The sequence below is a fragment of the Rhinatrema bivittatum genome, chromosome 13, assembly GCF_901001135.1.
Source record: "Rhinatrema bivittatum chromosome 13, aRhiBiv1.1, whole genome shotgun sequence".
Taxonomy (NCBI): domain Eukaryota; kingdom Metazoa; phylum Chordata; class Amphibia; order Gymnophiona; family Rhinatrematidae; genus Rhinatrema; species Rhinatrema bivittatum.
Genome location: NC_042627.1, coordinates 82,535,571 through 82,560,293, shown reverse-complemented (window position 1 = coordinate 82,560,293; position 24,723 = coordinate 82,535,571). Strand labels below are relative to the sequence as shown.

Below are 24,723 nucleotides of genomic sequence, written 5' to 3'. Positions count from 1 at the left end.
AGAGCAGTGCATCAGGCTCAGTTGGTACAGGGCCAGTTGTCGAAGCAAGAAGGTTCATGGTCTTTCAATCAGTTAGAGATGATAGTGGTATGTTACGCTTTGTTTGCCTTTATGCCTTGGTTATGCAACTATTCCATGTGAGTCCTATTGGACAATTTATTTATTTTTATTTATTTATTTAAAGTCTTTTCTATACCGTCGTTAAGCGGGTGCCATCACAACGGTTTACAATAGGGCACAAAAACTATGTGTTAGATCCAGTATCTGGAATTCTAAACTCTTAAACAGGTGCCGTTAATTTACTGAAACATAGTTTCATAAAAAATATAATTTGGTGAGTGTTATAAGTCATGTCCAGTTTCCTCTTTCTCGGTTATGAGATATCGTACTACTTTATTTTGGTTCTTTGCAATGATGGCGACCTGTATCAACCAGCAGGAGGAACCAAGAGTTGGGCAGTTCCTCAAGAGGCCCTGGAGTTAATTCGCTAGGTGGAAAAGCACCTAGAGAGGACAGCAGCATCTCACATCACTGGGGGTGGAAAATGTGCAGGTGGATTTTTCTCAGTCGAAAAAATCAGATCCTGGGAAGTGGGAGTTGTCGAAGGCGGTCTCATCCACAAAATATGGGAGTATCCTCATATGGTCTTAATGGTGAATAGGCAGAATGCCAAAGTGTCTAATTTTTACAGCCACCGGAGGAAATATGGGACAGTAGGCATCAAAGCTCTATTTCTACCATGGCTTTGAGACATTCTTCTGTATGTCATTTGTCCGTGGCCTCTGGTGAGCAAGGTGATGAGTTGGATGGAAAAGCATCCAAGCAACATAATTTGGTAGCTCTAGAGTGGCCATTTCATCCATGGTTCATGGATCTACTCAATCATGGCTATAGGTGGACTTCTGAGGGCCCAATATTTTTGGATCAGGTGGCTCACTTGTCTTGCCACCTGGCTTTTGAGAGGAGACGGCTGAGGCAGAAAGGGATATTCTGAAGCAGTTATTACCACTTTATTGCATGCCAGGCGACCTTCCACATCCTTGTCATATGTGGGGATTTGGAGAGTCTTTGAAGCCTGGTGTGCAGTGAACATAATATAGCCTATTCTGCTGTTGTGTTGCATATTTTGACCTTTAAAGGGTTTGGATTTTAGGTATTGGCCTTGGGCTGTCTCTGGGATAAGGTGCAGGGATATCTTCTGTATGCATATCCAGTGCAAAACATCTGTCCATCTTGGAATCTTCATCTGGGGCTTTCAGAGATATGTACGGCTCAGTTTGAACTACTAGGGAGGACAACTTTGAAGGACTTGGCTCTCAAGTTGGTTTATCTGGTGGCCATTTGTTCGGTCAGGAGAATTTCAGAGTTCCAGACTTTATCATGTCGAGATCTCTTCTTGCAGTTTTCGGCTACGGGGTATAGTTACGCATGGTATTTTCCTTTCTGCCAAAGGTGGTTTCAGACTGGAACTACCAGTCTTTCCAGATTCCTCCCTGCCTCACCAAGAGAACTTGAGCTCTTCGATGGAGGGTATGCTTTGTTGACGTATCTGAGAAACACTGATGATTTTCATGGATCGGATCACCTTTTTGTTTTATGGAGTGGTTGAAGGAAGGGGTGTAAGGCGGACATTGTGCAGTGGCTTAAGGAGGCGATTCTGTCAATGTCTATAAAGACATGATTGGGTTGACTTTTATATATTTAAGAGTTGTCCTGTGCTTAAGGGCTTAATGGCTCACTTGATACATTCTAAAGAGACCTCTTCAGTTGAATCACAGCAGGTGTCTCTGCAGGATATTTGCAGGGTGGCTACTTAGAAGTCGCTACTCACTTTCGCCAGACAATCACCAAAGTAGTACAACCTTCGCCTGACAACAGAAAACCCTGGTTCACCACTGAATTGAAGCTGCTTAAACAAAAACTAAGAAATAAAGAACACACATGGAGAAAAAACCCATCCCCCACAACATTAGCTGTATACAAAACCACTCTCAATGCCTACAGGATCAACATTCTTAAAACTAAGAGAGACTTTTTCTCTAAAAAAATACATCATTTCATCTTTGATTCGAAAGCACTCTTCTCCTACGTTTCTGCCCTCACTAAACCAACCCCTCCTACCATCCCAGATGATCAAGCTCTCAACAAAGCCTCCGAACTAGCTGAATACTTCAAGGAAAAAATTGATAAATTGACTGTTTCTTTCTCTTCATCTAGTTCTTCTCCATCTCCACCTAATACTCCACCAAAACTAAATACGACTCTAGAAACTTTTGAAACCACATCAGCTCTTGAGATCGAAAATATTCTCAAGAAAATGAAACCATCCTCTCATCCCTTAGACACAATTCCAAACAACCTCCTCATTGCTATAAGGAATACCATTTCAAAGCCAATTGCCGATATCATTAATTGCTCTCTTTCCCAAGGTCTAGTTCCTGACCAACTTAAACTAGCAATTCTTAAACCTCTTCTTAAAAAACCAAATCTTCCGGCCACAGATCCAGCTAACTTCCGCCCAATAGCCAATTTGCCAATGATCGCCAAAATTATGGAAAAGATAGTCAATAGACAACTATCAGAGTACCTGGAAGAAAACTACATTCTTGCACCTTCCCAGTACGGTTTTCGTAAATCGTTAAGCACTGAATCCCTACTTATCTCTCTCACCGACAATATTCTAACTAATATGGATAAAAAACAACCTCACCTCCTTATTCTTTTAGATCTCTCTGCGGCTTTTGACACTGTCAACCATTCATCTTTATTACAAGGTCTGATAGACATAGGCATTAAGGGAACAGTACTCAGCTGGTTCAAGTCCTTCCTGGTTAATAGACAATTCAAGGTAAAGATAAACAACAAAGAATCACACCCGGTCCCAGCAAATCAAGGAGTCCCTCAAGGTTCCTCCCTCTCTCCAACCCTTTTCAACATTTACCTTCTCCCTCTCTGTCGTCTTCTTAATAATCTAAACCTAACACACTACATTTACGCGGATGACATCCAAATACTCATCCCAATCTCAGAATCCCTACACAAAACCTTGATTCACTGGAATAATTGCTTGCAACTAATCAATCATCTTCTATCCAGTCTCAGCCTTATTCTCAACAACAACAAAACCGAGATCTTAATTATCAATCATGACGTTAATAACAATCTAATATACCCAGCTGTCCCACTCATTTCTACCACTCCTATAATTAATCACTCACCATATGTACGTGATCTAGGCGTCATGATAGATAATCAGCTTAACTTCAAAAAATTTATAAGCACCACCACTAAAGACTGCTTCTATAAACTTCTTGTCCTGAGAAAATTGAAACCACTTCTCCACTTCAATGATTTTCGGATGGTTCTACAAGCCATTATTCTAACAAAAATCGATTATTGCAACTCGCTCCTTTTTGGTCTCCCTACCTCATCCATCAAACCCCTCCAGATGATTCAAAACTCTGCAGCTAGAATCCTTACCAATACAAATAAAAGAGACCATATAACCCCCATACTAAAACTCCTCCACTGGCTGCCTATTAAGCAAAGGATTCTCTATAAAGTATACACAGCAATTCATAAATCTATTTACAACATATCCCCACTCCACTTAAGTACCCAACTTCGTTTTCACTCTTCATCTAGACCTATCAGAGGAGCTTATAAAGGCACACTCTTTGTTCCTTCAACAATATCCTTACATCAGAAACGTACCATCTCTTTAGCAGGACCCGTCCAATGGAACATGCTCCCGCCAGACATCCGTCTTGAGATCTGCTTCGCTTCCTTCAAAAAGAAAATTAAAACCTGGCTCTTTAGCCAAGCTTTTCCAGAACTTTGATTATTTTTTACCTCCAGCTATCAAGTTTTTCTCACCATCGCAATCCCTTCTGCAGATCACATTTATCTTAGACAATTACGCCTTATTTTATGATTTGGTTTCTCAAAGAGACTATACAATTTTCTCAATGTTATTTTTCGAACCTGTTTTCCATGTTTTCCAAGTTCTATAACCTTGTTATATGTACCGCCTCTTGGCGTAATTTTTATGTTTCAATGTAAACCGATGTGATCTGTATTTTAATACAGGAACACCGGTATATAAAAATCTAAAAATAAATAAATAAAAATAATATTTTCACTTGGATGCCAGAGCTCCAGTTTCCATGTGCTTGGGTGAGAGTGTTCTGAGAGTGGGACTCTTCAGTCCCATCCAGTTTAGGGGAGCTTGGGTACATCCCAGGAATCTGGACTGATCTGGGGTATGAACACGAAAGGAAAATTGGTTCTTACCTTCCTGTAGTATCACAGATCAGTCCAGAGCCCAACTCATGGGAGGAGTCCACTCGTATTGCTTTGTAATGTATAATGCAGAGTTGTAGGTTTTCAAAGTTGCTTACTTGCATTGTTTGCTGAGTTTTCCATTTGCTGCAATTTTCCCCTCCACCCTGTTCATTGGGAGAGTGTCATCTAGAGTGGTTACTGTTACGGTTAAAGTAATCTTTTCTTGGGTCCAGGTCAATACTGAAGGACTGCAAATGGCACATTGGGTTATGTACAGTGCCAATGAAACTTTCTCTATCTCCATCTGCTGGCAGGGAGGCAAAACCCAGGAGCCTGGACTGATCTGTGGTACTACAGGAATGAAAATTAGCAAGAACTAATTTTCCTCTTTGATTTATATTCTGCTTTTCAGCACTTTAAAAGTGGATTCTATTTAGCTACTATAGGCATTTCCCTGTCACCAGAGGGGGTCACAGTCTTACAGGTCTGACTGAGCTGGAAGTACACACTAAATAACATAACTACTTCTCCATCACACAGGGCACAACATTATTATATATTGATTTATTTTTTATGTAAACTATTCATTGTTTTAGATTTTTATTTTTATTATATATTTTTGTAATTTTGAGCTTTTATAATTTGATAATCTTTATGTTCTTTTAAATTAAAATCTTTATTTACATTTGTTTTTTATTTAGTTATGTAAACCGTTTTGATTAAACACTGTTTGTAAAGACGGTATACAAACATTTTTAAATAAATAAATAAAAATAAAATACAGAGGAGTCAAACAGGCACTACTCCTCACAAGTTTCACATTTGCGTCTGATTATTCATGAAATGCTACAAGTACTGTTTAATAAGTTCTTAATTTAACCATGCTTTTTCATATTTCTCATGTATTTTGGCCAGATTCAAATAAATATGTCTTTATCTAGACTGTCTACAGTTAGTAGGAGAACGATTTATATATTAAGAGAGAAATTATTTACTTCCTATTTATTCTGCTGGACTGAATTTATTGGTGGGAATTCTCACACTTGTAAGCTACCTGGGAACTTTCCACACAGTGCAGGAAGCTGCCCTTTAGCATTAGTGTTAGCTTAGAGCTGTCTTTTGTGCAGGCGGCTGAGGGGGTAGGATAGGGGTGACACCTCTGGGAATGACTCCGCAGTCTGTCTGCAGATGCCTGAGTAGTTTCAGTCCGGCAGGGGAAGGCAATGCTCATTCAAGCCCTGTCCCCCAGCTAAATGCTTTTGAGAATTATCCTTCTGGTCTATTTGAATCATGGATTGACTTTGTTCCTTCTGGACTCTTTCAGGCTCAGCAGAATAAAGAGGCTTTCGGTGGGCAGTACAATCAGTCTCAAGAAACTCCTATTGAATGACCCACAATATTTTCTAGAACTTTCAGCTACTAAACGTGCACTCTTGATTGAGAATATGATTCAGAAACTGGTGAGATATTCTGCATATGCTTAGAAAGTCAGGAGGGACTCGGAGAGCCCTACTCCATGTGTATGTGATGCTAGCAGAGGCTCAGGGAGCCAATAGAATATTTATAGGACATTGACCGATAAGGCCAATTCTACCCAGTCTGCCCAGTAGCTGTTTCCTACGCTACACTGACATGGTTTTGATTACCTCTTTGGCATGAAAGTGACACGGGCTGAGAGAGAATCTCCCCTTTTCCCTGTGTGATATTAATAAGGATGATTTCTAATCTGGAGATTATAGTATGTGTTACCCAGTTTCTGGTTTGATTCAGGGCATCTCCTCTGGTCGCATCTCTGCAGCAGAGTACAGCTCACTGGGCATGCTGGCACCCTTTGTCAATGGTGAAATCTTTTCTAACATATCTCGAAGATTCTTGAAGCAGAACCTGGAGAGTATGAAGGCCTTCTGCTTTGAGACGGAAAAAAAATCTTTGCTTGCCAATATGATGCAGGAGCAAGAGATGTTTGGGTAAGGAAAGCAGAGAAGAATACGTAATATTTCACTTACTGTGTTACTCTGATTATAAATATGGAAGTAAAAGTCATTGAACAAGTTGTAGGAGAGACTTTCTTATTAGATTAACTGAATATGTTTGCTCCCCTCATCAAGTCATTGCAAAATGAGTTAAGGAGGAGCATGAGGTGATATTTAAACGTATCCTCCACCTTTCAGGCATGTCAAAGCGGATTGCATTCTCTCACTGACCTTCTCTTTCAGCCCACTCATACTCCTTTACTGACCCACCCTTTAACTTCTCTCACCCTCTCTCATTCTTACGGGGGTGTGAAGATATCTGTGCAGTGTTCACCTCCTGCTAGCAGGGGCCCTGAGTGGCTATATTACCCTATGACTTCCTGTCCACGGTCACAAACTCCAGTCCACAATGCTGACATCCTGGATGATAAATGCTCTCCAGGTTTTTCTTAATACATTTTGCTCCCTTGCAGGCAGGCTTTGAGTTTTATCTCTTGATCTAATGGCCGCTCCTTGGTGTCTAAGATGAACTGAGGTGACCGTACTATTCAGACAATTCATGAGAATTAATCTGCCCAGGCTTCGCCCCTTCAGCTGCCTGGGAAATCCATGCACATGGATTCAGGGTATGGATTTTTATGTATCCCACGCTGTCACTGGCTCTCTGTGGGAAGGATTTCAGTCATAGGTTATTGCATGTAGCTCTGTCTCTTTTATTTATTTATTTATTTAAGGTTTTTATATACCGGCGTTCATGAAACGATCACATCATGCTGGTTTACATATAAACAGGGGTGCAATAAATACATCAAAAACAGAAATAACGTGTCGAAGAAAAGCAGTTACAATTAACAAGGGCTATTGAACTGGGATCAGAGGAAATAAAGATAGTTTAGCAGAGACTAAATTATATACAAGGAGAAGAGGTACAGCTGCTGTGTTGGATATGTTGATGGCGAGGTGCATTAATTTAAGTCCGGGAAAGCTTGCATAAACAGCCAAGTCTTGAGTCTTTTTCTAAAGGTTAGGAGGCAAGGCTCCTGTCTGAGATCGGGAGGGATGGAGCTCCATAACAGTGGGCCAGCTGTGGAGAGGGCTCGATCTCTTAAGGTAATGTGACTGGTGGTTTTAGTAGGGGGTACATGGAGGGGTCCTCTGTATGCGTCTCTGGTAGGTCTTGTGGAGTTGTGTAAGCGGAGAGGAAATTGTAGGTCAATTGTGGTGTGGTGATGGATGATTTTGTATATAAAGGAGATGGATTTGTAGATGATTCTGAAGTGGACTGGTAACCAATGAAGGTCTTTTAGAATTGGGGAAATATGGTCTCTTTTCCTGGTGTTTGTTAGTAAATGGGCTGCTGCATTTTGTACCATTTGGAGCGGTTTTGTGTAGGAGGAAGGGAGACCAAGTAAGATAGCGTTGCAGTAATCTAACTTTGAGAAAATAATTGCTTGGAGGATCGTTCTGAAATCTTGGGCATGGAAGAGAGGTCTTATCCTTTTTAAAACTTGGAGTTTGTGGAAGCAGTCTTTGGTCGTTCTGTTGATGGAGGCTTTGAAGTTCAACCTGTTGTCAATTATCACTCCTAAATCTCTCACTTGAGTGGTTGGTGGGTTGGTTAGATAAGAAGCGGTGAGATTGCTGTTCTCTGGAGATATGAGGAGTTTAGTACTAGATTTAGGCTATTGAGGAGACGTTTGATTTCTTGGTGGCAGGATTCCCTAGCCACTGTTTATAGACTGCTTTCTGGGATGTATAGAAATAACTGGTGGTAAAGTTTTAAGAAAAAAAAGCTATTTGCCTTTGAGCTGGTGATTCACAAGGCTCTGCAGGGGTTGATTAAGAAGTAACTTAAATAGAAGATAAATAATTGTTCAGGTGCCTCTCCAGTGACACACATACCTGTGCTTGTGACCAGAGAAGTTTAATTTTTAATTTGCTAGCCATAATAAAGACTGCTTTCTTGCTGACATTGTTCTATTTTGTATTATATTTCCTCTGTTCTTGCATGTTTTGAAATCTCTTTCTATTTAATCTAGCCAGACTCCTGGCTAGTGTGGATTGAAATAATTGTGTTTGTAATATATAGAACAAAGGATGGCTATCTGCAGGAGCTGTTCTCTCCTACTCCTACCCCTAGGTTTCTTTCTTCCTAAATAGTTCCTCTAAGGACTTGGTTAAGTGAATAACAAGACTAAAGTACCAATCTAACAACTTGTATAATTGTCACTATTAGCAGAATGGCTTTTATTCAGTGTAACATTTGGGGTGCTCATGTCCCATGGCCTACCATTTGGAGACTTGAAGGTTGTCCAATTTATTTTCAGCTGTCTGCAATGAAAAAGCAGGAGATGCATTTGAAACAGGGCAGGTTTTTGAAATCTGAATAATTCCTATCTTGTTGCAATCAGAATATCTTTCTCAGCTTCCACAGAAGATTCAGAATCCCAAGAGTAAATGGTTTACTGTGGGATCTGGTAGAACAAGACATGTGACTATAAGACACCCAATCTCCCCAACTGGACAGCATCCTGAATACCCACCCTCACTCCCACTGAGAAGCCAGACATCCAAGGTTCAGAATCCCAGGAATAACTGGATTACAGTCAGCTCAGGCAGAATAAGGCCAGTGATGAAGAGACACTCACTCTCTCAACGTTTACCCTTACATAATGCTTTTTCTGCTTTGGAAAATGAAGAAACCCTAACAACAGAACATGAAGTGATATCTCAAAGGGAAGTAGTCACCCAATGCACCCAGAAACTCTTCAATGTGGTCAAATGTGATAAAGGAAAGCTGCTTCTTCTGGGAGATTCGGTCTTTGGAGGAACCAATTTGGGAATGCAATTTGATGGGGACACAATGGTTAATTACATTCCAGGATGCTCAACTAATAGAAATGCAAACCGGGTGGTCAATGCAATTATAGAAGAAAGTAAGAATGCAGATATCAATGTCATCATCCATCTGGGAACCAATGACCTCACTATAAACGGAACATTTCCAAAATCTAGGGGAGAAGATTAGACACATGCCTTTTCAGAAGTATTACCTGTTCATGGAAAGGGGAAGGAAACGTTATGCCATACATATAATTTCAATGTCTGGCTCACAACCTGCTGTAAAGAAAATGTTTTTGGATACATTGGAGGCTGGGGCCGTGTACAGAGCAATAAAAGATTATATGGTAAGGATGGTCTACATTTGTCTGTGGCAGGAAAGAGGATGCTAAGTGAAAAATTCAGGTCATACATTAAGCGGCATTTAAACTAGGGAGTAGGGGTGGCAGGAATGGACAGTGACATTGGCATGTCACCCCCAATCAATTCAGGAAGAGAAGGCGCAAACATCACCTGGCCTTTCCTTCTGAGATCTATCTCGAAGGAATGGAGGGTGCTGCATCATGTGATCCCCCATCTGTTTGCTGTCCTTCTCTAATGGTTACCACTTAGATCTTCAGGCCAGAGGGGACGCCACCTTTGGGGTGGTCATCCTTAGGACAGGCTTAGCTAGGTCCCACCCAAATTAGAGGTTGCTTGGGTGCATCCCGTTCATCCTGTGATGGTCATTTTATTACCCTGGCAAATCAAGAAGGCGGACTGTAAGGAAAACTTGGGAAGCAAATCCAATATATAAAAGAAATCAGAATAGGAGGTGGACTGCAACTCTCAGAAGTTACAGGGGTTCTGGAGGGGGAGGAACTTCCTATGCTTTACCCTATTCAGAAGTTGAAAGAGCCTGGGTGTGGTGGGAAAGGGGTGAGAGCTTGTCTGAAGGAGGAACAGGGCAGGAACAGGAAGAGAGACAGAGAAGATGGAGGTGTTGACAGCCCTGAGGGTAAGCTGGAGCAATGGGCTTGGAAGACGAGTGGTGGAGACCCCCTGCAGAGGAGGGCACATGCATAGAGACTGCAGGTCGGGAGCTTTTAAGCGAGCACTGCCATGGGGTGGATGTAGTTGCAGCCATAGTGAACGAGGAAGCACAAAGCCCAGCTGCAGATTGCAGTGGAAGGTGGAAGTAGGGCCTGCGTCCCTAAGAGCCAGGACCCCATAGAGCACAGCCGAGCTTAGGATGTGCAGGAAGCAACTATGAGCAGCGTGCAGTACGATTAAGGTGAGAGTTGCTTTCTTACGGGCGAATTTTAACACCCCCTGCATGTAAATTCCAGGGGTTACACGCATGGCTGGGCCTTGTGTGTGCTGCGCGCATAATCCCTTTACGTGTACGAGAGCCAGGCCTCGCAAAAGGGGTGGTCCGGGGGACGGGGCAGTGGCCATTTGCCGCTGTGCTGGGGGATCGCACGCCGGCAGCCTGCTGGCGCGCACAACTTACGCAAGCTCAGGAGCTGGCTTAAGCTCTTAAACAAAGGGAAAAAAAGGTAGGATCTTTTAAGGGGCAGGGGGCTAGGGAACTGGGGAAGGCTACGATGCCTCTGGTAGATTGCACAGGGAATGGAGAACCAATGGTGGTCAGTTATCTGTTCACAGAGGAAGAGAAAGTTACTCAGCTGCTTTGATACAGAGAATACTGGAGAGCTGAGGTTACACAGGGTCCTATATAGGGGGATGGCAGAGCTCGGCTTGTCCTATATCTCCATCTGATGTTAGGGAGGGAAAACCCATGTGCAGGTCATAAGCTTGTGCATAAATCCCAACACTGACGCCCCGGAAGGCCTTTTGTCGCATGACATCAGATTCTGTGCATACATTTACCTGCATAATCCCTGGGCAATTTTATAAGGAGCCAGTTATGCACATAAACCTGTGTTCTATGCGTGATTACTCTGAAAATTCACTCCTTACTTTGCAGAGCTTCACAACTTGGATAACAAATATTGATGATGTAATCCAACTTCAAATACTCATACATTCAGACAACCATGGCTCATTTTGCACTGATCCAATCAAGGGATTAGAACTCTAAAACTCATCTCAAATGTCTTACATATCCAGTAAATAATATCACCTATAGATCAGCTTCTGGATTTATACTTCTGTGTCCATTACATTCCGTCCTTGCTGCAGCTTCTCTATTTTATGCTGTTTCAGTGAAGGGCATCTCCTTGCAATGTCTCCTATAATATGCTGTGCCCTGTGCTGAGATAGACATCCTGTAATTTGTCAGTAACTCATCAGTGTCACAATTCTTAATGCCACTCCCCTCCCCCAGCACTATGTATAATCCATCAGGGTCTCCTATAAAGTTGTGCCCTGTACTGTGATACTGTGCTCCCCAGCACTGACAAGCATCATGTACCTCGTCAGTGCCTCATATTTTACTGTGTCCCACGCACTGAATGTAATCCATCAGTGTCTCTTCTGGCAATATGCCCTGTGCTGAGATAGACCCAGCGCTGATGGGCATCTCAAAACTCAGGCACAGCATAACTCATTGCTGTGCCATGCAATGAGTTATGCTGTTCCTGTTGGCACTGCATTGCAGTCAGTGTTGTGTGTAATGTCAAGCAGTGCTATATGCTGTGACATGTACCTTTCCTATTTGTGTGCCATGCAATGAGTTATGCTGTTCCCGTTGGCACTGCATTGCAGTCAGTGTTGTGTGTAATGTCAAGCAGTGCTATATGCTGTGACATGTACCTTTCCTATCTGTGTGCCATGCAATAAGTTATGCTGTTCCTGTTGGCACTGCATTGCAGTCAGTGTTGTGTGTAATATCAAGCAGTGCTATATGCTGTGACATGTACCTTTCCTATCTGTGTGCCATGCAATAAGTTATGCTGTTCCTGTTGGCACTGCATTGCAGTCAGTGTTGTGTGTAATATCAAGCAGTGCTATATGCTGTGACATGTACCTTTCCTATCTGTGTGCCATGCAATAAGTTATGCTGTTCCTGTTGGCACTGCATTGCAGTCAGTGTTCTGTGTAATATCAAGCAGTGCTGTATGCTGTGACATGTACCTTTCCTATCTGTGTGCCATGCAATGAGTTATGCTGTTCCCGTTGGCACTGCATTGCAGTCAGTGTTGTGTGTAATATCAAGCAGTGCTATATGCTGTGACATGTACCTTTCCTATCTGTGTGCCATGCAATGAGTTATGCTGTTCCCGTTGGCACTGCATTGCAGTCAGTGTTGTGTGTAATGTCAAGCAGTGCTATATGCTGTGACATGTACCTTTCCTATCTGTGTGCCATGCAATAAGTTATGCTGTTCCTGTTGGCACTGCATTGCAGTCAGTGTTCTGTGTAATATCAAGCAGTGCTGTATGCTGTGACATGTACCTTTCCTATCTGTGTGCCATGCAATGAGTTATGCTGTTCCTGTTGGCACTGCATTGCAGTCAGTGTTCTGTGTAATATCAAGCAGTGCTGTATGCTGTGACATGTACCTTTCCTATCTGTGTGCCATGCAATGAGTTATGCTGTTCCTGTTGGCACTGCATTGCAGTCAGTGTTGTGTGTAATATCAAGCAGTGCTATATGCTGTGACATGTACCTTTCCTATCTGTACGCCATGCAATGAGTTATGCTGTTCCTGTTGGCACTGCATTGCAGTCAGTGTTGTGTGTAATATCAAGCAGTGCTATATGCTGTGACATGTACCTTTCCTATCTGTGTGCCATGCAATGAGTTATGCTGTTCCTGTTGGCACTGCATTGCAGTCAGTGTTGTGTGTAATATCAAGCAGTGCTATATGCTGTGACATGTACCTTTCCTATCTGTGTGCCATGCAATGAGTTATGCTGTTCCTGTTGGCACTGCATTGCAGTGTTGTGTGTAATATCAAGCAGTGCTATATGCTGTGACATGTACCTTTCCTATCTGTACACCATGCAATGAGTTATGCTGTTCCTGTTGGCACAGCATTGCAGTGTTGTGTGTAATATCAAGCAATGCTATATGCTGTGACATGTACCTTTCCTATCTGTGTGCCATGCAATAAGTTATGCTGTTCCTGTTGGCACTGCATTGCAGTCAGTGTTGTGTGTAATATCAAGCAGTGCTATATGCTATGACATGTACCTTTCCTATCTGTGTGCCATGCAATGAGTTATGCTGTTCCTGTTGGCACTGCATTGCAGTCAGTGTTGTGTGTAATATCAAGCAGTGCTATATGCTGTGACATGTACCTTTCCTATCTGTGTGCCATGCAATAAGTTATGCTGTTCCTGTTGGCACTGCATTGCAGTCAGTGTTGTGTGTAATATCAAGCAGTGCTATATGCTGTGACATGTACTTTTCCTATCTGTGTGCCATGCAATGAGTTATGCTGTTCCTGTTGGCACTGCATTGCAGTCAGTGTTGTGTGTAATATCAAGCAGTGCTATATGCTGTGACATGTATCTTTCCTATCTGTGTGCCATGCATGAGATATGCTAGGCCTGTAAGTTCTGGGTCTCACTTATCCTGGTTGCTTTTTTTCAGTCCTTCCTATAGCTGGTCATCCCTGGTTCTGGATCATGTGGAAAGGCTGCTCTTCTTTCTGCCTATAGAATCCATACTGGACTTGGGTAGGGTAAGCATACCTTGGAAACATGAGCACAGTCTCTTCCTTTCCATACTGGCAGTGTTCCTGTCTCACACTGCCACTTTTTCTCCAGTTCTGCTCTAGCTCACAAGCCAGTGATTGTCTGAATGTCCATACAAATGCATGTGTGGAGGGTCCTGTCTGTGGACAGATTTGGCTGTAATTTGGTTGGAGTTTTTCTTACTGAGATGCCAGCACCCTTGCCAAATTTCATGCTAACCCATGCATGCAGAGGGAAGGCCCTGATATATGTGCCCAGGCTGTGTGTGAATGACCCGCACCGACCTTGATTTGTGATGGAAGCTGCACATGCTGCCTTCCTGGAGGCTCTCTAGCTGGGCTACGTTTGTGTCTCTATACTACTTTCAGTTTTGGATATTCTCTGTGTCTGGGGCAGACTCCATTGCTGGAGCAACCTTTTGAATATTAACAGGCTGTCAGGTGTGGCCATCTTTAAGTTTTGATGCTCTCATCCCTAGATTGTACTCTAAGGTTTGGTCACTGTGTTGCCTCTAGGACTCACCTTTGGATTTTAGCCTTCTCTCATGTTTCTGTAGTCTCAGGGGCAGTGGATTAGGTTTCCTTATGCTTACAGCAGTCTCTTGGCTTTGAATGATCTACTTTTAAAATATAATTTGAATCTGGATGCTCTTTCTCTCTGGGACACTGCTGGATTTGGGTCATCAGATGGGTTTAAATGTCTTTTTCTCCACCTATTCTTTTGTAGGACATCATGACAAAGGAGCGGGTTGTGCTTCTTTTTCATAGCGAGCATGCATGGGAAGCCAGTCCCCTGGGTGCCTCCTGTGTCAAGAACCTGGGGAAACCTGCTGCAGAGGATCAGTTTTATAAGAAGCAGATTGTGGTGCAGAACTTCCTGGGAATGCAGGAAGTAAGGAAGACATCTAGGGCAGCAGCAGGTTCGTAAAGAGTCTGTAATCAGCAAACGAGCTTTCTATAAAAGATTGAGAGCTATATTACCCTCAGTCCCTTCCAGTGCAGAAGGGGTGCTCCATTAGTCACCATCTCACCAGCCCTTTCGGTTATTGTAGGGATCAACACAATCAGCCAAAGTGGCTTCCTCTCCAAAACAGGAAGTCTGTTGTCCTCCTTACCCCTTCATGCACCTCTACACAGGATGCTAGAGGCTTGGGAAAAGATTTGTAATAAGGGAAACAGAAGAAAAAAAATCCCCTTTCAATACTACAGGGCTCAATTCACAATTGCAACCATGTGGAAGTCTCTCCCACACATTCATGTTCAGGAGAGGGCACTCATCAAGGTGCTAACCACTGCCGAAATGTTATGTCCCCGGGGAAAGATTGGGGCTATCTCAGATGAATTCCATGTAATGCACTCTCTCCATGGACAGCAGATCTGCCACTCTTCCCCAGCGGCGTGTAGTGACATCTATAGCAGGGGATTCAGTCGCGTCGCCCACCTGCCCACTCTCGCTCCCTCAACCCCCTCTCCCCTAGACACAAAAGATACATGGAACCCGTATGGCATTAGGCCACTGTAACATGTAATGGATGTGAATAAACAATTCCAATATAGTAAACTTCCTATACCAAGAATAGCACTCAAACTGCAGCCTTACCTACAAAGAGGCAATATTACATCAGGCTCTGAAACACCAAAACAAGACAAGCCAGGCTGCCTAAAAGACCTGTAAAATAAAATAATGCCTGCACCTAAAAGTATTATACTAAAGCTTTTAAGCATCTTTCCCTAATTTCAGATCAAATTTGTCAGGGGAAATTGCTGGTTTACTCACATCTGAACCTGAAGAAACTTTATTACAATCCAGCAAAGAATAACTGAGGGAATAACTACAATGAAAACACTTAATAGTCTTAATAGTCAAATCAAACGTTAGCTGTTATATTGTTAAGATAACAAATCACCTTTGTTTTTACAATGTTATAATTTTATACGTTACAAAACCATACTTCGCTGTAATTTTACAATGTCTCAATGTAAAGATAGTATGAGCTGTTATCACACTAACTCACTAGATATTATGTAAACCAATGTGATACTCCTGGGTGAATGTCTGTATATAAAAATAAATAAATAAATGTCACATCAGAGACATTCACATCTAAAGACGGGACCTATACTGTCTCAGTAACTCACGTACAGTATTTTTGGATAATACCTATATACCTCCAATAAAAGCTATCACAGCCTGATAAGAATGCAGTTTACCCCAAGAGATAAATCTGCAATATAAAAATTCCCAGGACTCAAACAGCAACAACCCTACACAGGAAAGAGCAGCACTGCAAAGATTACATCAGGCCATAGAAGACCAATACACCTCCTACTGAAAACAGAACAAGATGGACTGCTATAGATTCCTACACAGAAACTATAAACTAGCAGAATCTTTCACCTCAATCACAGATAACAGATTACAGACAGACCCTAATCAAAGGCAAAATAAGAGACCAACAAACAACAAACGAAATAAAATATAAACATCAATCATAAAAGTGCAACCATACTAATAAAAAGAATGAATATTTAAATACTGATGAGTACAACATACAAAAATTAAAACCTCAAGAAAAATGTTTATAAATTTCCCAAAATACTAATATAAGATTTCAAAACAGCAGACACATCAAATAATATCCAATAATAAAACTAAAGATTTTAAAATTCTGCCACTCTTCATACCTGGGATATTTTGATTTACAGCTGCTCTGAGATTGTCGTGGATTGGGGGAGCTGTACAAACTTTATCTTCTCTCACACACACACACCAGTTCTCCCCCACTCACACTGGTTCTCCTCCCCCCCCCCCCCCCCACCCAGGCTTTCATCCACACAAACACAGGTAGTCATCCATTCACATCCACACACTGGCAATCACACATTGCCACATATCCCCACACACAGACCTCAAACTCCACACTCAGCCTTTCTCTCACACACATAAACAGGAACTCACCCATCCACAAATACACACCCAGGCTTTCACCCATCACAGGCTCCCACACCCACACATAGGCAGTCACACTGACACCCCTAACCTCACACACAACATCTCACCCAGCCACACACCCACACACTCTTAACCCCCACAAAAACAGAAACATAGAAATGATGACAGAAAAGGACCAAATGGTCCATCCAGACTGCCCAGCAAGCTTCTGGTAGTAACTACTGTGCCATACAAGTCACCTTTATAATTATCAGTTGCCCAGACCATCAAAGTCAGGGCCCTTGTTGCTTGCTGTTTGAGACCAATTCGCCGTCACCTCTTGCCATTGAAGCAGAGAGCAATGTTGCAGTTGCATCAACAACTTGAAGGCTTATTGGTTAAGGGCAGTAACCGCCACACCAGCAAGTTACCTCCATGCGCTCTTTTCCTCATTTCCATCCTCTGCCTTAAGGGATCCACAGTGTTTATCCCATGCCCCTTTGAAATCTTTCACCGTTTTTGCCTTCACCACCTCCTCTGGAAGGGCGTTCCAGGCATCCACCACCCTCTCCATGAAGAAATATTTCCTGACGTTGGTTCTGGAGTCATCCTCCCTGGAGTTTCATTATGCGACCCCTAGTTCTACTGATTTCTTTCCAACGGAAAAGGTTTATCTAATGTGCATCATTAAGACCTTTCAAGTATCTGAAGGTCTGGATCCTATCTCCCCTGCAACTCCTCTTCACCAGGGTATACAGATTCAGATCCTTCAACCTCTCCTCATAAGTTATTTGATAGAGACCCCCACAATTTTGGTCGCCCTACTCTGGACCACCTCCACCCTGTCTCTGTCCCTTTTGAGAAATGGTCTCCACACAACTTGTCACCCATATATACACAGGAGCTCATTCACCCAAAGAGACGCATACACACACGCGCACCCCCACGCAATCACACACGCAATCACCCACCCACCCACACCCTCCTTCTCAAACCCCCACAGGTTCTCATCCACACACACAAGAGGTGACCCCTGCACACAGGCTCTACCCTGGGCCCGTTGTTTAGCCAGCAGTAGGATAGGATCTGTTAGTGGCACTAGGTCCTTCTTCTCACGTGGCCAGCAGGATGGGGTCTGCTGGTGGCCACTGCATTGTCCTTCTCCCTTCTGCCACCAGCGGGAGAGGGTCCACCGGCAGCCACCACATTGTCCTTCTCTCTTCAGCTGTCAGCAGGATGGGATCTGCTGGCGGTAACCGTGACCTCTCTCTCATCAGCTGCCACGGGCCTGCCTAGTTGTCGGGCGGGCGATGGTAGGAATTGCGTTTATCCTAATGTCATCTCTTGCAGCTGTGGAGCTGATCTTATGGTAAGAGCTGTGAGATTGGTTCTGCGGCAGCAGATGACATTTGGATAAAAGCGACTCCTGCTGGCCGTGGGGGTGGTGTAGACCAGGGTATGTGTGATACCACTGATTGGATTGGGCAGGGGTTCGGTTTGTTTCTGCCCGATGCGTTGTATTAAATTGGGGTGGCACTTGCCATCCCGTAGCAACAACTAACGGCTGGGGATTCACTGAATGCCTTGAAGGCCCTGCCTGCACCCCATAGAAGTGACCCACATGGTAGCGGCTGGGCAGGAAGATTTTTCTGAAATCTCGGGGAGCACTTCTGTCTCAATGCTGTCGAACGATGTCACCCACTTGTGTGACTGATCTGTCCTGCTGTCTACAGAAAACACTTGCTACAGGTTTGTAACTTAGCTTTTTCCAAGACTGAACTGCCGGTACAAAAAGATGATTTCCAGCCTGTGTGTGGTTGCTGATGTACAGTAGGGCTGTGCCGGTAGATCCAATATACCATTGACTGTATATGTAACATTACATAAATAATAAATACCTGCTTTGTATGTTTGCCAAAAAAATAAAAACATACGAAAAAATGCTCTCCACGTGTGCCTGCTGCTGGAATATAGTACAGGGTGCCCGCAAAGCATTTGAAATGAAGGCTTGGGACTCGCAGAAGCAGTACACATGCTGCCCTTTGACCTCTGACCTATCCCTGGGGTCTGTCAGAATGTGTCTGGCGTTCATAGGCAGTTGTGTCAGCTGACTTGAAATATTTACATTTTTTCATATCCCACAAATCCAAATCTTTGATTTGTGCAGCTTATAAAAATACAGTTCATACAACTTATGCAAACAAGCATCAAACTTTACAAAAACAGCAATATCAAGCATAAAATATATTCTTAGAATAGGCACTTTCCCTAAATCAGCCAAATGCCAGCTCCAAGAACATAACCTTTCAGTTTTTCCTAAAATGAAGATAGCATTTCTCTAAGCTTAATTAGCATGGCCCACTATTGAAATAGCTTAAGTCCAGTTTAGATACCACGTCCCATGTTCTTCCATGTCAAAGTTCAATTTTTATATGGAATTGAGGTCTACATCAGGGGAAGCCAACTCCAGTCCTCGAGAGCCACAAAGCATATGCATGAGAGAGATTTGCATCTTCATTGTGGATATCCTGAAAACCTGGCCACCCCAGGTCTAGATACTTAAGTAGGGACTTCTTATCACTTCTGTAGCACTACTCAATGTACACAACACTGCATCTCCCTAAATGAACATCCCCATCCCCCTCCACTGAGCTCCTAAATTTAGGCACCTAAAAAGTGGGTGAGGGGGTTTGAGGGAACAGGCTCGGCACTGGGTGCCTAAATATAGGTGAATAAATAGCCTAAGTTATGTGCTGAAAATAAGCACCTCACTGTTTTTGCATAAGTGCCTCTTTGCATTTGACATGACCATGACTGCTGTAGCACTATGTGGGCTCTGTGTTTCACATGACCATGACTGCTGTAGCACTATGTGGGCTCTGTGTTTCACATGACCATGACTGCTGTAGCACTATGTGGGCTCTGTGTTTCACATGACCATGACTGCTGTGGCACTGTGTGGGCTCTGTGTTTCACATGACCATGACTGCTGTAGCACTATGTGGGCTCTGTGTTTCACATGACCATGACTGCTGTAGCACTATGTGGGCTCTGTTTCACATCACCATGACTGCTGTGGCACTCCGTGGGCTCTGTGTTTCACATGACCATGACTGCTGTGGCTCTGTGTGGGCTCTGTGTTTCACATGACCATGACTGCTGTGGCTCTGTGTGGGCTCTGTGTTTCACATGACCATGACTGCTGTGGCATTATGGGGGCTCTGCATTTGTCTTACACTGTGGCTGCTGTAGCATTACGTGGACTCTGCATTTCACATGCACATGACTGCTGTGGCACTATGTGGGCTCTGTGTTTCACATGCACATGGCTGCTGTAGCACTATGTGGGCTCTGTGTTTCACATGACCATGACTGCTGTGGCACTGTGTGGGCTCTGTGTTTCACATGACCATGACTGCTGTAGCACTATGGGGGCTCTGTGTTTCACATGACCATGACTGCTGTGGCATTATGGGGGCTCTGCATTTGTCTTACACTGTGGCTGCTGTAGCATTACGTGGACTCTGCATTTCACATGCACATGACTGCTGTGGCACTATGTGGGCTCTGTGTTTCACATCACCATGACTGCTGTGGCACTATGTGGGCTCTGTGTTTCACATGCACATGGCTGCTGTAGCACTATGTGGGCTCTGTGTTTCACATCACCATGACTGCTGTGGCACTATGTGGGCTCTGTGTTTCACATGCACATGGCTGCTGTAGCACTATGTGGCTGCTGCATTATTAACAACTTCCACTCGGTTTGCTGTTGCAGATTCCCTGCTTCCATCCTGTACTGATGTGAAAGCTACAGGCCCATCGATGTGGGATGTGGACAGTTTGACAAAAATGACGACAGAGAATTTTGTTAACTGTTTAGAAGTTTTTGGACAAGATCTACATTTCTCTTCTGGTGATCTGTCTGTTTTGTTGGACAAAGTCAGAGAGGTAAGTTAGCCAACTATATATGATATAAAGTAATTAACGTTTTTGCATTCACATGGGATCCTCAGTCACTTTGCAAGTGGTGGAGGAGACCTGCAGGCAAGGTGGCCTCCGTATTCCTTGGACACTAAAACAAATCCTGCTTAGCAATATTTTTTTTAATTAAAATGTGTAGTAGTTAATAAAAACACAGTAAATATTGCGTGGGATATTAATTGCTTTGGTTATGGAATAAGAGGTGCTAAGTGGTCCTGAGTTTCTCTGCATATATACCCACTAGGTGTTTGGGCCAGTATCGGCCATGCCAGCGAAGTTCATTGCCCAGCTGGGCAGGATCGCCTCCAGCTGCTCAGATAGTGAATTGGAGAAAGTGCGTCTCTCAGATCTGGGAACTGTGGCAGCTTTGAGTGGGGTCCCAGACTGGCGTCCTAGTCAGGTAAGGTTACGGATAGAGGAGGAGAGACGTTTTTGTATGCATCTCTTTTTCCTGGCAGCTCAGGGGCCTGAGTTAGTGGAGCACAGTGAATCAGACCCTTGCTGAGTGCCCCTGGATGTGTCAGTGACCAGTGCTTTGTGCTGCCGTGCTGGATGCATGGATTCCATAAACATTTCATAACCTGCCTACGGCCAGCACATCAAGGCTGCGAGCAAGCATAATAACCAAAATACAATGCATATTAACAACAAAACCCTCTTAAAACAACAGTTAAGTCAATGCAGCATCTATAAAAAGGCTAATGGTGGTGCTAGTGTCCTGGTCTCTTGCTAACACACTGTAATGTCAGGCCCTAGCTTTTTCTTCAATGATAGCACAAAGGTTCAGCTTCAGCGAGCAGTTCATGCATTGGTGGTTCTTCATTTTTCAGCTGAGCATCCTCTTCAGAAACTTCCTGAATACATCGCAGAGGTCAGTCAGTGACCTGGACTCTGTCCAGCTGGTGGCACTCGGTGACATCATATGTGGTATGAAGACATCGGACATTGCCAAGATCAAACCAGAGGAATTTTGGTAAGCAAGCAGGGCTAGGCGGGAATGTTTTGTTTCTTTCTGTGCTGGGCCCCTGAGCCTTCATTCACAGCTGCCCCCTCTCATTAATCCTCAGGTCCAGCAAGCCTGAAGGACAGGAACTCTCTCACATGCACAGTCCCTGTAACTCCTTCCATCTATCCCAGCCATCACATGACCCAAAACCTTACCGGCAGGTATCGCCTGAATCAGAAGCAGAGCTTACAGGTCAAACTCGGCTCTTCTGCATGCGGCAATGCACGCCGTGTTACCTAAGCGGAGGCCGCATTGCTGGCATTTGGGATTTAGGGCATAGCTCTTGAGCTGTCATGGGGTCGGTCCCCATTTTATTTCGGTGTATCTCCTGGGAGAATGACCATCACAGGACCCCAAACAGCTTACTTCAATCACAATTCCCTGATGGGGAAGGGCACATTCTCTTCCAGACCCTGTGCATTGTTTTAGTTTTCAATCAAGGGTTAATGTCAATGGTAAACAGCATTAATGATCACCTTGTTGTACACAGCAGTAATAAAGCACACTGGAGGCAGGTACTGACCAATGATTGAATTTGTAAATACCCAGAGCTACAAAGAATCTTTTCATCACTTTCCGTTTTAAACTTTGATAAAGTTGTGACCTTTATTTCCAATAAATGAATTGTGATCTTAAAGCCAATTAATGAAATCACTTGAATTCCTTCTGCAGGCCACACCTTGAGGCAGTTTTTAAGCTTCTGTGGGTAGGATTTGGCTACAAGGGCCATGTTGCAGACTGTACTGCAGTTCCTCTTACAGCTCAGCTCATCTCAATGTGCCTTTGGCCTTCTCCTCGCCTTCCTCCCTGCTCCATAAGGGCACTGATGGTCCTGTGGGCCTCTCTCTGATGTTACAGAACTGAGGCCCGGGCCCTAGGGAACTCGGGGGAACCACCTGACAACAAAAAGGTTTCCAGCAATTCCGGTAACAATAGGTGAAGGTCACCCAGAGAGCAGGAAAGGGGCACGCGAAGGTGGAGGCAGGGACTGGGAGCTCACCATCTCAGTCTCCCTCACACCCATCTAATACCACCTCAGCCCCCTCTAGAGTTCTACTATCCCTCTTAATAGCAACCCAAAGTGTTCCCTAATATACATTTGCTATTCCCTTCCTAAGGGTAGTACCTTGCTGAATTTTCCTATTTATTTCTTATCAAAATAGCGATGTCTTTCTGGATTAGATGAGATCTCCCAGAAGTGCTGACTCATTTCACTCCTCAATCCTCTTATTTCAGTGTGAAACACAGGACTACAAATCCCAGGCTGCATTTCACCTCAGTATCGGGGTGCCACATAGTTGTAAAGTACATGAGTACTTTGAAAATTTGCATAAATTACTTGCACAATTTCTTGTTGAGTAGGAGTGTACCAGACGTTCACTGTATGTGGCGGCCCCCGTGTTCTTGTTGAGTGGGAGTGTACCAGACGTTCACTGTATGTGGCGGCCCGTGTGTTCTTGTTGAGTGGGAGTGTACCAGACGTTCACTGTATGTGGCGGCCCGTGTGTTCTTGTTGAGTGGGAGTGTACCAGACGTTCACTGTATGTGGCGGCCCCTGTGTTCTTGTTGAGTGGGAGTGTACCAGACGTTCACTGTATGTGGCGGCCCCTGTGTTCTTGTTGAGTAGGAGTGTACCAGACGTTCACTGTATGTGGCGGCCCGTGTGTTCTTGTTGAGTGGGAGTGTACCAGACGTTCACTGTATGTGGCGGCCCCTGTGTTCTTGTTGAGTGGGAGTGTACCAGACGTTCACTGTATGTGGCGGCCCGTGTGTTCTTGTTGAGAGGGAGTGTACCAGACGTTCACTGTATGTGGCGGCCCGTGTGTTCTTGTTGAGTGGGAGTGTACCAGACGTTCACTGTATGTGGCGGCCCCTGTGTTCTTGTTGAGTGGGAGTGTACCAGACGTTCACTGTATGTGGCGGCCCCTGTGTTCTTGTTGAGTGGGAGTGTACCAGACGTTCACTGTATGTGGCGGCCCCTGTGTTCTTGTTGAGTGGGAGTGTACCAGACGTTCACTGTATGTGGCGGCCCGTGTGTTCTTGTTGAGTGGGAGTGTACCAGACGTTCACTGTATGTGGCGGCCCCTGTGTTCTTGTTGAGTGGGAGTGTACCAGAGGTTCACTGTATGTGGCGGCCCCTGTGTTCTTGTTGAGTGGGAGTGTACCAGAGGTTCACTGTATGTGGCGGCCCCTGTGTTCTTGTTGAGTGGGAGTGTACCAGAGGTTCACTGTATGTGGCGGCCCGTGTGTTCTTGTTGAGTGGGAGTGTACCAGACGGTCACGGTATGTGGCGGCCCCTGTGTTCTTGTTGAGTGGGAGTGTACCAGACGGTCACGGTATGTGGCGGCCCGTGTGTTCTTGTTGAGAGTGTACCAGACGTTCACTGTATGTGGCGGCCCCTGTGTTCTTGTTGAGTGGGAGTGTACCAGAGGTTCACTGTATGTGGCGGCCCCTGTGTTCTTGTTGAGTGGGAGTGTACCAGAGGTTCACTGTATGTGGCGGCCCGTGTGTTCTTGTTGAGTGGGAGTGTACCAGACGGTCACGGTATGTGGCGGCCCGTGTGTTCTTGTTGAGTGGGAGTGTACCAGACGTTCACTGTATGTGGCGGCCCCTGTGTTCTTGTTGAGTGGGAGTGTACCAGAGGTTCACTGTATGTGGCGGCCCCTGTGTTCTTGTTGAGTGGGAGTGTACCAGAGGTTCACTGTATGTGGCGGCCCCTGTGTTCTTGTTGAGTGGGAGTGTACCAGAGGTTCACTGTATGTGGCGGCCCCTGTGTTCTTGTTGAGTGGGAGTGTACCAGAGGTTCACTGTATGTGGCGGCCCCTGTGTTCTTGTTGAGTGGGAGTGTACCAGAGGTTCACTGTATGTGGCGGCCCCTGTGTTCTTGTTGAGTGGGAGTGTACCAGAGGTTCACTGTATGTGGCGGCCCCTGTGTTCTTGTTGAGTGGGAGTGTACCAGACGTTCACTGTATGTGGCGGCCCGTGTGTTCTTGTTGAGTGGGAGTGTACCAGACGTTCACTATATGTCGCGGCCCGTGTGCTCCTTTTAGGAAGCTGG

The 24,723-nt window shown here is 44.3% G+C and overlaps 1 protein-coding gene across 1 annotated transcript in view; it reads left to right on the top strand.

Moving 5' to 3' along the window:
- Positions 1-24,723, top strand: part of LOC115074757 (stereocilin-like) — a 102,928-nt gene that overhangs the window by 59,160 nt on the left and 19,045 nt on the right. The window contains exons 14-20 of the mRNA XM_029574518.1: positions 5,609-5,744; positions 6,055-6,251; positions 13,641-13,731; positions 14,471-14,663; positions 20,454-20,626; positions 20,904-21,059; positions 21,490-21,632. Of these exons, the coding sequence (XP_029430378.1) occupies positions 5,609-5,744; positions 6,055-6,251; positions 13,641-13,731; positions 14,471-14,663; positions 20,454-20,626; positions 20,904-21,059; positions 21,490-21,632 (1,089 nt within the window). The remainder of the gene's footprint in view (positions 1-5,608; positions 5,745-6,054; positions 6,252-13,640; positions 13,732-14,470; positions 14,664-20,453; positions 20,627-20,903; positions 21,060-21,489; positions 21,633-24,723) is intronic.